Source organism: Mirounga leonina, unplaced genomic scaffold, assembly GCF_011800145.1.
Source record: "Mirounga leonina isolate KUSES-001 unplaced genomic scaffold, KU_Mleo_1.0 Mir_93, whole genome shotgun sequence".
Lineage (NCBI taxonomy): Eukaryota > Metazoa > Chordata > Mammalia > Carnivora > Phocidae > Mirounga > Mirounga leonina.
In genome coordinates this window covers 39865460-39880967 of record NW_023270854.1, presented here as the reverse complement: position 1 = coordinate 39880967, position 15508 = coordinate 39865460, and the positions used below count along the sequence as shown (strand labels likewise).

Here is a 15508-nt window from a genome sequence, read left to right as displayed (position 1 = left end):
CCTTCTTGATACAGATTACTAACTGTACTGATGAAAAATATTTAAATATCACTGTGTTTTTTCTGAGTTAAAAACTATGAGATTACTAAATGTATTTAAACTGTTGCAAAGGCAGATGCAGTGGTCGCTTTATGCTTCTGTTGCCATTCTCGTGCAACCAAGGTATTCATGAACAGTTTGCCTCAAAATTAGGAAAACAAACACAACAAAAAGCCCAGATAACCCCCAAAAAGTTCCTGAGCAAAAATAATTACAGTGTCACACAGAGATTTTAGAACATTATATTTCATAAAAGACAATGATAAAAAAGTACAAACATTTCCATGAGAAGCAAAAAAAAAAAAATGAGAGTACAAGAAATTACTAGCATTTATTTCAGTGCATTTATGTAGAAGCCTTTCAGATCTAATAAATAAAATAATCTTAAGTACACTTCCTCTTTCTGATAAACAACACTATGGCCATTTTAGATCTCTCAATTGGCATACTTGTAAATACAAGGCAACAAATCTAGAGTACTAATATTTGTCTGAAAAGTACACAGAGAAATATAACAGATACAAGCAGAGGCCAAATCAAATGACACAAAATCTGCTTTCACTTGTAGGAAGCCTCCAAAAGAAGGACAATACTGTATTGGTTATTTTTCCATTTTACTTTAAAATGGGTATCAATATTTTGGTTGTAAAAGGAGTCTAAGCAAGTTTTTAACATGTAATTATGTATTTGTATAATACTGTAAATAAGCTTTCTGATCGAACAGGTTTTCACAAAATCCGAGCAAATTTAAATGCGGATTTAAAAAAAATACTCATGTGTACCCTTTTCCCTCTCTTTTCTACAAACAGGCTCATTAATCATTACTTCTCTCTCGAGGTGAAAGGCACAACGTAACATTCCCAGTTAGTGCCACAGGGACCTCATAATAGCTCCATGTCCACATATATGTGTTTCTTGACTTTGAAACTAAGAAATACAACAGGTAAGTTATCAGAGGATGTCTTTATAATTTTAGAAAGGTTTCAACTTGCTTGATTTGATTTGTTCAGAAATAAAATACTTTTTTTTTGGCATACCTCGCATTGCACTTGATACAGAATAAGCAATCAATACATGTTCCCTAAGAAATCCACCAAACATAATGATAAAAAGAATTTCCATTTGCAATGTACTTGTTAATTTTTATGGAACAGATTTTCATAAAATGAAGATAACTGAGCAAAACTATCACTCTTCTGGAAACATGTAAGTCATTCTTTATAGGCAAAAAAATATTAGGTATGCACTTAAAAAGCAAAACAAAACAAAAAAAGGGGGGGGAAAGCAAAAAACAAACTAATGAGATGATTTTCACAGGATGACATACCGTATTCAAAACTGAAGAGAGCAAAATAACATGGCTCACCCATAAAACAAAAATGGCTATTAGACGTAATCCAAGAAAATAAGGCAGATTCTAGTAGAACTGAGTTCTCCTGAAACTGTAAAATGTGTATCAAAATGAGGATTCCAAATGTGGGCAGCTCCACATTAAAAAGCAAAAAATATGTTTTACGAGTAAGACTCAGAAACAGCCCTAATTTTCCCCACAGTTAAAATATGTAAGTATTAAAAAAATATTTAAGTATTATTGGGTTAATTATGCTCTTATGCCCCTACTATCTTGTTAGTGATCACAAATGTTAACATTCCCAACCAACTTTCATTTCACCAAATTAAAAAAACTGCATTGGCTATGAGACCAAAATGAACCGATATACAAATTCAGAACAAATCTCTTACTTTTCAGAAGGTTTGATTTTTTTGTGATTTTGAGTACCACCAAAAAAATGGAAGATAAATATCTTGGAAATATTTTTAGAGAAATAAATATGGAAAATTCTGTTTGCTATCATAAGGGAGAGTGATCAATTTTTTCAAAGTATAAGAATTTCAATTACATTATGATTTGGTTTGTGGTCATTTGTATTACTAATATTGCCATAAAAGATGATACTTCAAAATTAAACTTAAACCTGAGATAAATAACTATATTTCTGTTTTAGGTGAACAATCCATGAGGCAAATATTATCCCAACATCCCTCATAGATAGATTTCTATTGTTCTTCATTGTTTTTGAAGATTCACTTTATAGATAATTTTTTGTTTTAAATTTGTGAAAATATTAAGATATTTTCTAGAATCTTTGGTTAACTATAGTTGATAATTTTCTAAGTAAGGATATTGTTTGGTTTTGCCATGAAAACTTCATCCAAATTTAAGATCAAGTAATATACTGGATGTCAGGTAGTGAGACCTGTTCTCAGAGAAGTGTCCTAGAACATCAATGCATTTAAATAACTGATTATATATTTTAATAGAATTCTATTAAATCATTTCAGTGAGGCAATTTTAAGAATACCAGAAATGTAATTTCTTAAAAGTGAAAAAAAAAATATATAGTTCTAATAAACCTGGCCGACATTAAAGGTTCCCTTCAAAAACTTCAAATTCTATGAGTCTGAGAATTAAACTTAAAATTTGTCTTTATTTACTAAGCATTTATCTTCATAAAAATAGAACATTTAATTTCTTATCTAATAGTATAATTCATTTGTATATTATAAGTACTACTGGGTTTTCCATAGCTCATTCTTTTAAAAAAAATTGTTTTGATTTTTTTTAAATGAAAAATGTTTTCTGGCTCTTCTGAACTAGAAATAATGAAAGTGCTGTTCACTATGAATTAAAAAAAAAAAAATAGAGTGTACAAATACACACAACCTCGGGAAGATTTTTTTGAGGCACAAAATCCCTGACAATTACACCAAAGATACATGAAAGACAGTTAATTAACATAAAGAGGTCCTTTATATCATGTTACGTCACAACGTTTAAGATTTTCTTGGTAATACTCATGCAATGTGCATAAACAATATGGTTGTGATTTAGCAAATTCTGATGAGATTGCAAGCAAGGAAAAAAACAGGTAATCCTGGTAGGAAGAAAAGTGGTCTAAGTCCTTTCTTCTTACCCTGTAAAACCCTAAGAAAGCTGTGACTTCTTCCACACAAAAGGCTGAAGGTCTAAAGCTCAAAACTAGTATATAACAGTTTACTGTAGGAGTTGGCTGTCAATTATTGACAGTTCCTTCATTTCACACAAGGGTTAACCTTTGTTTAGTGACATAAATTTGCACTGTTTTCTTCCATGCAAATAAAAAATGTCTATAAAAGTCCGATAAAGGCATAACCAATTACATGCAAAACTGCAACACATCATCTTTTTCAACAATTTGAACACGTTGATTTACATCACATATATACAAAACATGTTTAAACAGAAATAAAGCATTCTCTTGAATTAAATTATATATTTTAGTATAAAAATTTTCTCTTTGTAGGGAGCTCTCTTAACTTCCAGATTTCAGCAAGGGCATCGGGTGTCTGCAGGGCTCGCCGTGGGGGTGTGTCTCAGAGAAGAGGATGGGTGATGGTCTCTAACCTCACACTGTAAACAAGGGCTGCTGGCTCTTCTCACGCAGCAGGGCACCATGACACATCCATTCACTGACCTCCAGTAAGAGTAGACTCCCAGTTGATGATCCAGCATTGCAGTCTATCTTGCCATGAGAGCTACTTCTTTTAGTAGTCTTCAATTGGAGCTAACTCTGGCATGAGGTTTACAGATATATTTGTATACAACCTATCAACCAGTATTTTTGGCGTATATATTAAATTGTTCAACCCATCAATGTACTGACGCTCTTTTGAATATCTTAGTAATTTATACCTACGGTGTTAGAGAAAAAAATGAAAAATAACAGCAACACGTTCAAAAAGAAAAATTGACAACAAATATGCTCAAGGTCGTTCTTATTTAAAGCTTTTTCAATTTTTACTTTTCATACATAATTAAAAATCTTTTAAACCATCATCTAAATTAGCATTTTTACTAGTCTTAAAATGCCTCCTGAAAAAATTATTTTGTGCACTTACAACTTGGACATCCTTAAGAAATAAAATGTTTTATGAAATAATACATTTTATGTTAAGGAAACACTTTTTATGTAAATAGTTAACCGGGCTCTCTAATATAACATAAATACACATGTATTGGTCTTCGAAACAAGCATAAAAATATTTTACTTCTATAAAGAAAAATAAGATCAAGAGAAAATTCCCTGCAGAAGATTTTTTTTGGGCTGCAATGTTTTTTTTTAACAAATCTTTCATACATCAAATAATTCTGAAACCTTGTTATATGAAGGTGATAGTGAACTTACCGTCCTAAAAACTGGACTTCACCTCGATGGTGATGAGGAATAGACTTGTATTTTCCCAAGTCTCCCTCTGGTCTTGTTACATTATATCCAGCATAGTGAACTCTACAATACATGGAAATAAAAATATAAAGGAATAAACTGTGACTAAAAATTGATTACATGAGTTCAACCTGAAATGCAAAAGAATGTTATCATTAGAAAGAGGTCAAGAATTTCAGAAGGCACTCTTAATGAAGAAAGGCAGAAACACAAAGTAGGATTTAGAAACCTCAAAAATTTTCCATCCCAAAAAATCTTTTCTTGGAATAGCAAAGTGCAATCTAACTAATAGAAAGGAAATTTATACAAATTCTATTATTAGGCAATTTGTACCTCAACATACCTGTTCCAAAGGTCATCATCTTCTCCTCCCCATCCCCAGAAGGCATTAGGAAAACCATTGATCTTTCTAAATTGTTCCACTGTCAGTCCACTTACACCACCAAAAAACTCTTTATATGGAAGACTAAAAAGAAAGACAGCATTCTAAAAATGAAATCAAAACAGTTTGCCATCTGAAATCAAGTTTTCAGTTTTATATGCGCTTTGCAAAATATATTCTTATTTTCCATATAAACAATTGTTCTGATTAAATCATTTTCTGGGAAATGTAAAGTACACCAAGAAAGAAAACATTTTCACAGTCTAGCAAAACATCTAAATGTGTTAGGTAAAACACAAAGTAAAACACTTGTGATAAATGAAATTTAATATTCAGTATTGTTACTTTGTAAGACTCACAACCCAGTGTTCAAAAATTGAGAAGACTTCCATACCAAAGTAAATTTGATTAAATACACCAATAGTTATCAATGCAATGTTAGATGCTGTTAAGCTAATAAAGCGTTCTAAATTAATTGCATTATAAATGTGTTATTTATTATGTAGACCAGGATAAATATAAATTAGTAAATATAACTCTAGCATTTAATTTTGAAATGACTAGCTGCCTGTTCCTGTAATAATCATACCTGTTTGGTATGATACCATAATACTCATGGATATTTACAAATATATTATTTTTGATGTACTAATATTTAGATAAATGACTTTTTGATTGAGATACAATAAACTTATAACACTGTATTCATTTTAGGTGTACAACATAATGATTTCACACACACATATATATTGCAAAATGATTACCACAATAAATCTAGTTAATATCCATCACCACACACAGTTACAAAATTCTTCGTTTTCTTGTGATGAGAGCTTTTAAGACCTATTCTCTTAGCAACTTTCAAATATATAGTAGAGTATCATTAACTCTCATCACCATGCTGTACATTACATCCCCAGGGCTTATTTATCTTACAAGTGACCTGTGTACCTTTTAACCCCCTTCAGCCACCCTCCCCATCCCCACCAACCACTTTTGGCAACCACCAATCTGTCCTCTGCATCTATGAGTTTATTTGTTTGTTTTAGATTCCACATATAAATGAGGTCATACAGTATTTGTCTCTCTTTGAGAAATGACTACTACATTTTCAAATCTGGATTTATTTTCCTTACCTTTCCCTAATTCATACTCCAAGGAATTTGTCAAACTAATTTGTTCCTTTAGATATAGATTGGTTTTCTGATCTCAAGGTAGCATCCCTAGACTTAGTTCTGAATAAATTCCTGTGCCCCCAAATGTGCTAATGGGAAGCGGCAAGCCAGGGCCCCTACAGAGGCCAGGTCAACGTGGGAGGCCAACAGGGAAAACATGACCATGCACAGCATCCAGAAACCAAGCTAAGGGAATCCTGGCCAGGACGATGGCAGAGCTGCCTCAGAGAAGGGGAGAGAGCAGATCTCATTGTTTTTGTGGGAGGACTCTCCTCTCACTCCCTGTAGGGAAGAAGTGCCTGCCGGGTGTCAGCTGAGGTCCGGTGTGGTCACAGAAGACGGGAGAAGCAGCTCCTGCATGGAACTCACAGGGTGCACAAGAAAGCGATCTTGGCCCCACTGGCCAAAGGCACCCAAAGACAATCACAGTGTCCCAGGAGACGGCACGAGGCTTACATTTGGGAAGTAAGGATTCTAGTTATAGCACCAGTTGGGGTTCAGTAGGGCTGATAAGGATTCGTGGCACTGTTGGGTTTCCCATGCCAGTTAGATTATTCTTCCCTAAGCTAGTGGTTTGGGAGAAACCTGAGATTAGTAGATAGGTAGATATGGATAAATGCGTGTATGTGTGTGTGTGTGTGTGTTTTCATTAATGTGTATAAATTGGCAAGCACATTAATTCCATTTATCGTTCTGCTTAAGTGCAAACAACTGATTGCACATACCCAGAATGAAGAAAGATTAGGTAAAAGGAAGGCGTAACAAACTAAAGAAGAGAAAACAGAAGCTCAACAAAAAATCCAGTAGGATTTCTCTCACACTGACCCAGGGGAGAGAGTCACTAATCTGGGGACCGGAGCTTTCTGGTCCACAGCCACCATAGTGTGGGTGCCATTATGGGGCAGGGATGCTCCATCAGGCTTCACCCGTGGCCCGAAGTCTACCCACTACCGCCACTACTCCTTGATCTGCTGACATTCTCCCTAAGCTACATTCTAATTTCTACTCAAATTTCCAAGATACCCTACTAACTCTGGGATCAGTCTAGGTAGATATAAGTATCACATACATTAATACCTAATGTTTTCAAGTAAGAGAAATTAATTTAGAATTCTTAGTTTATATGACCTATATGACGCTTTTTAGTGAAAATCAGTTACTCTGAATCTAATTTAACTCTAGTGGGGGCTAACCAAAACTGAGTTTCCAAGAACCAGGGCTAAAACCCAGATTCTGAACTTGGATGATCTTCCCCAAGCCCGTGGTAACACTGGACTTCGGAGTTCAGATACTGTAATAATTAAGAAAAGGTTTTCTCATGATAATGACCAGCAAAAAAAAAAAAAGAAGAAGAAGAAAAAAAAAGCATTCCTTTCCTGTTCTAGTGCTGATTCACCTGGCCATGTCCTTGAGACTTTTTGCCTCCCCCTACTCTGTAGGTCAGGCAGCAGACAAAACTGTGATGTAGGTAACATCTCCCCTGCTCCAGGCTGTTCTGTCTTCTCTCCACTTCCATCAGCCAATGAGAACTGTGATGACGTGCATGCTTCAATGTCAACTTAAATTACCATCAGAGCTCCAATGACTGTTTACGTTTCAAGGTAGGTGCAGTCAGAGAGCAAGAAAGATCTGCCTCTTATTATTAAAGGCAAGACAAGAACCTATAACTTAGAAAGAAGACACACTGCAGAGAAAGGGCCTCCTTTTGCACTAAAACAAGTCACTGGAGAAGGGGAAGCAGGAGGGAGCCGCCACAGGGCGCCTGGGTGGCTCAGTCATTAAGCGTCTGCCTTCGGCGCAGGTCATGATCCCAGGGTCCTGGGATCGAGCCCCGCGTGGGGGGGCTCCCTGCTCAGCCAGGAACCTGCTTCTCCCTCTCCGCTCATGCTCCCTGCTCATGCTCTCTGTTGCTATCTCTCTCTCCCTCAAATGAATAAGTAAAATCTTAAAAAAAAAAAAAAAAAAAAAGGGAGCCACCATGTGCGACCTGCACCTACGCAGGGCAGGTCCAGCGTATGTGATCTCCTACAGCCCTAGGGATGGACGGACAAGAAAACCAACACGCAGAAACAGAAGGAACTAACCAAGTCCTATCACTGGTAGGCGTGCAACCAGAAAGTTAAGTCTACATTTGCTTGACACAGAACCCAGGTTCTCTTTCCCATCAACCCTCTGCGGGAGGAAGCACCTACATGGCGGGCAGGTGACTCTACATCCTGGTTCCCTGTGTGAGGACCAAGTGGAGTGAAAGATACTCTTAGGCTTTTAGGCCCTCTCAGATCCAGCCATGTTAAGAGAGCTACCACTTCTGGGCGCCTGGGTGGCTCAGATGGTTAAGCGTCTGCCTTCAGCTCAGGTCATGATCTCAGGGTCCTGGGATCGAGTCCCTCATCGGGCTCCCTGCTCCTTGGGAGTCTGCTTCTCCCTCTGCCTTTCTCTCTCGCTCTGTCTCTCATGAATAAAAAAAAAAAAAAAAAAATCTTTAAAAAAAATTAAAAAAAAAAAAGAGAGCTACCACTTCAATGACACGATTTTGTAAGTATGCTGTCTGCTATCAGGAGGAATGCATATTACTCACATATACATGTATTTATCCAGCTTTGCTGCAAAATGACGTGGCATTTCTCCACAACCGTAATAGTTTCGGTCATTTTCGGGTAGATGATCCACATCATGGAAGATGACGCAGTCCCAGACACTGTCTTTCATGGCCTCTTTGAAGCCCACATTGAAGAGCATCGCACGGTTAAAAGGCTGTGTGCCAGTCTTCACAAAGGGAAACAGAACTGTAGTCAGGCTTTGTCATCTGACTTTTCTCTATGGGTTTCTAAACTTGTTGAAGCATGGTCAAATAACAATAGTAAATACATCCAAATCAACTAGGTAACATAAAAAAACATACGTCAGGATCTTCAAATACCCTGTTTAGATTTACTTACTCCATTGTTTTGTACTTTGGTTACATATAAGAAACACTGTTATATCTAGTGCATTCACAGAACGTTTCTGTTTTACTTCAAATACATCAGGATACAGATCATTTATGACCGGGAGAAAAAAATAAAACCATTAAAAATAATATAGGTTGTATTTTTTAGTGAAGCTTTCCCTATGTGTCAAGGCTAAGAGAAGCATGAAGTTCACTGGGACTGGACAAGCCCGTAGGCCTCCGCTTATGGAACAAGGCCAGCGAGAGCGAACTCTGTACTGTTAATGCTTACAATAAAGACAAACATTTTTAGAGACAAAAACAAGTGGAACTTATTACACAAAACCCAACTTCCTTTATTACAACCATTTTCCTTTATTATTAAGAAAAATCTAGTAAAGTGCCCGGGCAACAAACACTTCCTATTTTTATTATTCTTGCTTATGATACAGACCAAGAGCACTTTAAGGGACGAGAAGATGGGAACTTATTACACAGAACCCAACCTCCTATGGAATGTCCACTTCCCTTCATTTATGAGGGAAATTATATGAAGGTGCACTGGCAATTAAATCACTTCATTCTGTATCTGAAGGAAATTAAAGAGCAATTACCCATGCCTTGGCAGTATTTCTCAAAATCATTTCCAAACTAGACAACAAAACAGGATGATGACAGAAGCAAATGAGATACACAACACAGTCATCACCAGAGGGCTGCCTCAGGATTGAGAAATGACTAATTTTTAGTCCCGAGTCCTGCACTAACTTGAGGTAACAGAAATCACTTTACTTTTTACAGCTTCCTTCTTCACCAATGAAAAAGAGAATAAAAAAGAAAGGGAGTTAAATTACAGTGTCATGTGTCATATGGGCACATCAACATCAGTGTGAACAAACTCCTTCCCTTTAAGGTTTTAAAAACTGTTTTTTATTAAATGTGGACAGAATATTTTATGGCTTATAATCAAAATAGTAAGTTCCATGTCTAACCCATCTTCATCTTCCAAAAGCAGAGCATCTCACCTCTTCTAGTAGTTTATTCCAGTACTTCTCTCCATATTGCAAGGTAATGAGAGTTCATACATTTCCTGGCTTCATTAACATTAGACATGGTCTCCTGACTTTATACCATGGTCACTGAGGATTCCCACCACCACACTCACTGCCCCTCCATCCATTTTCCCAATATAGTTATATCATAATTTTTGGCTTAACCAATAGTGTTTACATCATTAGGACTGCATAAATATTTCTTGAGTGCAGGGGTACCTGGGTGGCTCAGTTGGTTGGGCATCTGCCTTTGGCTCGGGTCATCATCTCAGGTACTGGGATCGAGCCCCACATCGGGCTCTCCACTCAACAGGGTGTCTGCTTCTCCTTCTCACTCTCCCTTTCTGTTCTCCCCCCTTCTCTCTCAAATAAATAAATAAAATCTTTAAAATATATATATTTTTCTTGAGTGCCAAGTGAATTATGATTCTGTTTTCTTTTTCAAACTGGGATTAATAACCAGCTTCTGTTTTCTTAGTTTTCTAACTATTATTACTCTGTATAAAAGCCCCAATAGATATACCTTCTACTTACTAATAATTGATATAATTCAAACACATCACATCATCTATCAATTCCTTTTCCACCCCCTCAAGCCCAATTCCCAGTCCCATTGCCCTGGATTCTTGCTCCAGTCTGGACTGGTCTGACCATTGGCACCTCTCATCCTAGGACTTCTTCATTCCTTAGCATCACCCCTGTCCCTGACTTGGCTCTCTCCATTTGCTGAGGCATGTCCGTCAGCAGCTTCCTAAGTAAGGGTCCATGGAAAAAAATATATATACATTTTTAGTTAATGAATGCTGGAAAATGCAATCAGTCTACCCTCATACCCGATGGACATTTTGGCTGGGTAAAAATTTCTAGATTAAAAATCACTTTCCCCTAGAATTTATTTTATTTTATTTTATTTATTTGTCAGAGAGAGAGTACATAAGCAGGGGGAGCGGCAGACAGAGGAAGAGAGAGAAAAGTAGGCTCCCTGCTGAGCAAGGAGCCCAAGGTGGGACTCAACCCCAGGACCCTGGGATCATGACGTGAGCTGAAGGTGGACGCTTAACCGACTGAGCCACCCAGGTGCCCCTCCCCTAGAATTATAAAGGCATGGCTCCACAATCTTCCAGTTATCAGCATTACTAAGAAGGTTCCTATGATCCTGATATATAATCACTGGAAATTCTTCCTACAGAACCTTCTTGATACCTTCTCTTTTTAATTTGTATTCTACAATTTCAAAATAACATGCTTCACAGTGGATCTATATTTTATTCACGTGTACATGTGAGTTCCTTCAATCTGAAGACATGTCTTTCCTTCTGGGAAATTTCCTTGTATTATTTCTTTGGTCATTTCTCCTCCCACTCCCTCCTCAGTTTTTTTCGCTCTACTTTTCCAGAACTCGGAGTAGCAAGTCTACTGCTAATTGTGAGCAGGGAACTGTGACAGCACCGCACAGAAGCCTTCTCTCTGCTCCAGGATGTCAGGGCCTCGGCTGGAGGATCCGCTCCCAAAGGGGCTCGCCCACACAGCCAGCAAGATGATGCTGCCAAGCTGGTTTCCCCTCCACAGGGCTGCCTGAATGTCCTCATGACCTGGGAGCTGGCTTCCCTGACAGTGAGGGATCCAAGAGACCAAGGCAGAAGCAGCAAGGTCTTTCATGGCCTGCCCTCAAAGTCACATGCTGTCGTTCTTCCAGTTTGGTTGCCCCTGCAAGTCAGCCCATATTCACTGCAGGAAGAGACCACACAGGGGCCTGGTTACACAGTGGCAAAAATCCTTGCAGGCCATCTTGGAAGTGGTTACCCCCGTGACATACTGGTACTGACTGATCTTCTTAATTTCTTATGTTTTGGTTCTATTTTAGGAGTTATTTTCTTAAGTTTATCTTCCAGCCATTCTATTCAAAGTTTTGTTTTAGTTAGGGCATTTCCTTATTCTGACCACTCTTCCTTTATGATGTCCTATTTTTGCAGATTCATTATCTTTACACTCTGTGGATATTGATCATGAGCTTTTGTTGCTCTTTTAAGATGTTCTCTGTTTCCTTCATTGTCTCTGTTCTCTATACTCCCTCTTGTTGGATTGGTTTTGTCTCCTCTTGTGCAAGCTTTCTTCAAAATCTGAGAAGCCTTGGCATTCGTGCTTGAGAGTGAGGCACTAAAAAGCTGGGGAGAGTCTCCACGTAGGTGTGCGAGGAGGACCGTGGCATCCCACTCTTGACTCAAACACATACACCACACATGCACACACATGTGCACAAGCAAATCCCTAAACCAAGCTAAAACAAGAAACCAAAAGCCCCATTCCTCTCCCCTGTCCTCCACGTTCTTGGCCCAGAAAATGGCGACACCCTTGTTCAAGACACATACCCTGACACTGCCGACAATTCTCCATCACTCCCAATGCACATCCGATTCATCAGCAGTAACATTACTTTCCAGCCCAACGTAGCCAGCCAAAGCCCCCCAGAGCTCAGCCCCTGCTCTGCCACCAGAGCTGCGCAAGCCCATGTCTCCTCCTGCCTGGACATCTGCAAAGCGCTGTAGCCGCCCTCGTCTCTGCCCTTGCCCCACTCCGTCTGCTCTCACCACAGTCCTCTTTTCAAAGCCTCAGTTAGATCATGTCATTGCTCTCCTCAAAACCCTCCGGTGTCTTCCAGCCTCATGTGTGATAATCCAGGTCCTCACCCTGGCCTGTTGGGCCCTCCATTATCTGCTTCACACGCCCTCTCCTCCTCAACACTGTCCCCCACCCATCGCTCCAGCAACGTCCAGATGACCTCTGCACAAACACACCACGCACTTGCCTGGAATCCACATCCCATCACATGACTCAGGGCTGCCCCAACTTCACCTCCTCCAGGAGGCCTTCCCTGAACACTCTGTATAAAAGAGCCCATCTCCCTGCCTTTACTGCTCTCTCCGCCCTTTTAGCCCCGAGCACCTCCTGACATATGGCAAATTGTCCATCTCTCCTCACCAGAACGAGGGGTCTTGCCTTGTTGTGTTCACTGCTGTATCCCCAGTGTTGAATGAAGGAAAGGGCTTTACGGAGGTGATAAGGCAATGAGCTGGCCTCTTCCTTTGGAAATTTCTAAATATTAGATTAGGCATCTTTTCCCTGGGGCTAATCTGTTTCTCTAACAAAGACACTACTCATGCCCTGCCTCAGTTGGAGGGGTTGGGGGGATTCATACCTAACTGCGGGCTTCAAAAATCCAGACAGAGAAAAGGCCCGAGGGTCGCTAGGGTCAGCATGCAAACTTACTTAACCTCTCTGTTCTGAGGCCCTCCAGCTGAGCTGGGCCAGCACAGTCAGGACTTTCTCTGGTGTGGTTTCTCCAGAGGAAAAACTTAAACTTTCGTTTTTTACAAGACACAATGGAGTAATCACCTGGCAACATAAGCAAAGATGAGGAACTGGGAATTTGATTGTTTTGTAATCAAACTTTTAAACAATCCTGTTACTTTAGCCCAGTAATTCAGTCCATCTGTGACATCTTTCAACTGCTAAGATCCACAGGACTTTGTCCAGCAAACTGACACAATGCTTGTCACAGGTACCCTCAACGAGCACGTGGGTTTGAACACCCTCTGCTCTACGAAGGGACTCATTAGTGCCCCATCTGCTTCCTGGCTTCCAGAAAAGTGCTGAACTCCCTCAACGACCATCTCTTTGTCCTTCTGGCTTAAAAACTTTTTTTTTTTTTTAAGTTTTTTTCTTTCACTCTCGTTTTTAGGAGTTTAAAAAGGAGAAGTGGTAAATATGTGTACAATCTTCTATATTTAACTAGGAGTTCCAAGCCTTTCTTCAATTGCTTAGCACTTCTGGGCACCAGTCCAGCAGAAAAATCACTCTTCTATTTCATATGTGGTAAAAACATTACCACCTCAAAACCACCCACTATTAAATACATGGGCCTGAACTAATATTGATTAAGGCTGAGATTTAGACTTAAGAGGTTTGTAAAATATGGATCTTAGCTGCTCTGTAAAGGTTGCTTCATCACGTACACAAAATAATTCAGTGGTGCTGGACTCTCAGAAGAATATGCCTTCAAAAACACAAACACAGTGCCCTCTTCCATAGCTCAGCTGGTAGAGAGGAGGACTGTAAAAACAGACGCAGACAGCTGACCTCCCAGCACATGAGGAGACTGAAGTTTCAAAAAAGGAAGCTAGAAGTTGGTAACTCTGACTTAGAGGTTTTTTAACTATGGCTACATGAAAGAAGCTAAAAATTTTGATTTGTTATCAGGTAAAAAAAAAAATTGATTTTCATAGTATAGGTTGTTATATTAAAAAGTACATCTGCACTATATGTATCATTGTGCAGGAACAAATCACCTCAAAGGGTGATTTACATACAGAGAAGTAAATGTTGTAATAAATACCGAGTATTTCCAGGGGAAAAAATAGAGGCAAAAAGCTAAGAGCCGATCTAGAATAAGCCACAAAGGAACTGGGAAAACATATTATATATAATAATCTCAGGAACAAAATTTGAGTATGTCCACAAAAAACAAAACAAAACAAAACAAAAAATACCACAGAAGCATCTAATAATACTAGCCTGGTCACTTTCTGTATACTGATAAGTAAGGAAATCCATCCTTAGTCAGGTTTAGTGTGAGTAAAAAGAAGGACTATCAGGACAAAATGAGGTTATCAATGTCAAAACCAAACGTACCCAAATTACAATATATTTGAAACACAAACAAAATGCCATTTTAGAAATGCTACCTAAAAATCACTGATAAAATTCAACAAGTACCCTAGTGCTTGGGAGGTGGGGTAGTGGAAAGATGAGGAAAGAAATCCAAGATGATACTTTAAGTATAAAGCTAGGTAATGACAGAAGTGGAAAAAACCAAAAGTATGGTAAATACCCTCAAAGGTCTCAAGTAAGACTGAAAGAAATTGTATATATGGAATACTGAGACATGAAAAATAATTATAGAGAAAAAACCAGCTGATAATATAAAGAATAATTCAAAAACAATACTTCATTTTAATAGGTAAGACATGATGATTAAAAATTACAGGAGCACATCAACTGATAAATGGATTAACAAAATGTGGTATATGTAACATGCTCAATCCCAAATAAGAATTTACCCAAATATAAAACCAAAGATTCACCTTAAGCTAAACATTTTTAATCCCACCATATCTAAGAGTTTATTAAGTTCCAGTATACTCAGTTACCATTTTGAAAAATATTCTCATCTAGAGGAGCCTGGGTTGCTCAGTCGGTTAAGTGTCCGACTTTTGATTTCAGCCCAGGTCATGATCTCATGGTCGTGAGATCGAGCCCCACATCAGGCTCTGCACTGAGCATGGAATCCACATGAGATTCTCTCTCTCTCGCTCTCTACCCCTCCCCCCCACTCATGCACATGCTCTCTCGCTCTAAAAAAAAGAAATAAAATTTAAAAAAATTTTTTTAAATTAAAAAGAAAAAAAAAGAAAAATATTCTCACCTGTTCAATGACATAAAAGGCAAATTCTAGCCTCTGCTTCTGGAGCATTGGAATCAGATGCAAGAAAAAAATCGGAAGATGTTCATGGCGATTACGGAAAGGAATGAGAACTGCCACCTTTAAAAACAAAATAGTCACATATGTAAATAAATAGAGCAGCAAGCCCTAGAGGTAAAGATAAAAA

At 38.4% G+C, this 15508-nt stretch overlaps 1 protein-coding gene across 5 annotated transcripts in view; it reads right to left on the bottom strand.

The window, feature by feature from the left end:
* Positions 1-266: 266 nt before the first annotated feature.
* The window catches only part of B4GALT6 (beta-1,4-galactosyltransferase 6), a 68202-nt gene continuing 52960 nt past the window's right edge, over positions 267-15508 (bottom strand). For 4 of the 5 annotated variants that reach the window (XM_034996226.1, XM_034996227.1, XM_034996229.1 and 1 more), the window contains 5 exons: positions 15325-15441; positions 8440-8627; positions 4648-4770; positions 4266-4367; positions 267-3772 (listed from right to left, as the gene is read on the bottom strand). In XM_034996226.1, coding sequence (XP_034852117.1) covers positions 3625-3772; positions 4266-4367; positions 4648-4770; positions 8440-8627; positions 15325-15441 — 678 coding nt within the window. In that variant the 3' untranslated portion in view covers positions 267-3624. The remainder of the gene's footprint in view (positions 3773-4265; positions 4368-4647; positions 4771-8439; positions 8628-15324; positions 15442-15508) is intronic. The other variant, XM_034996228.1, reaches the window with a different exon arrangement.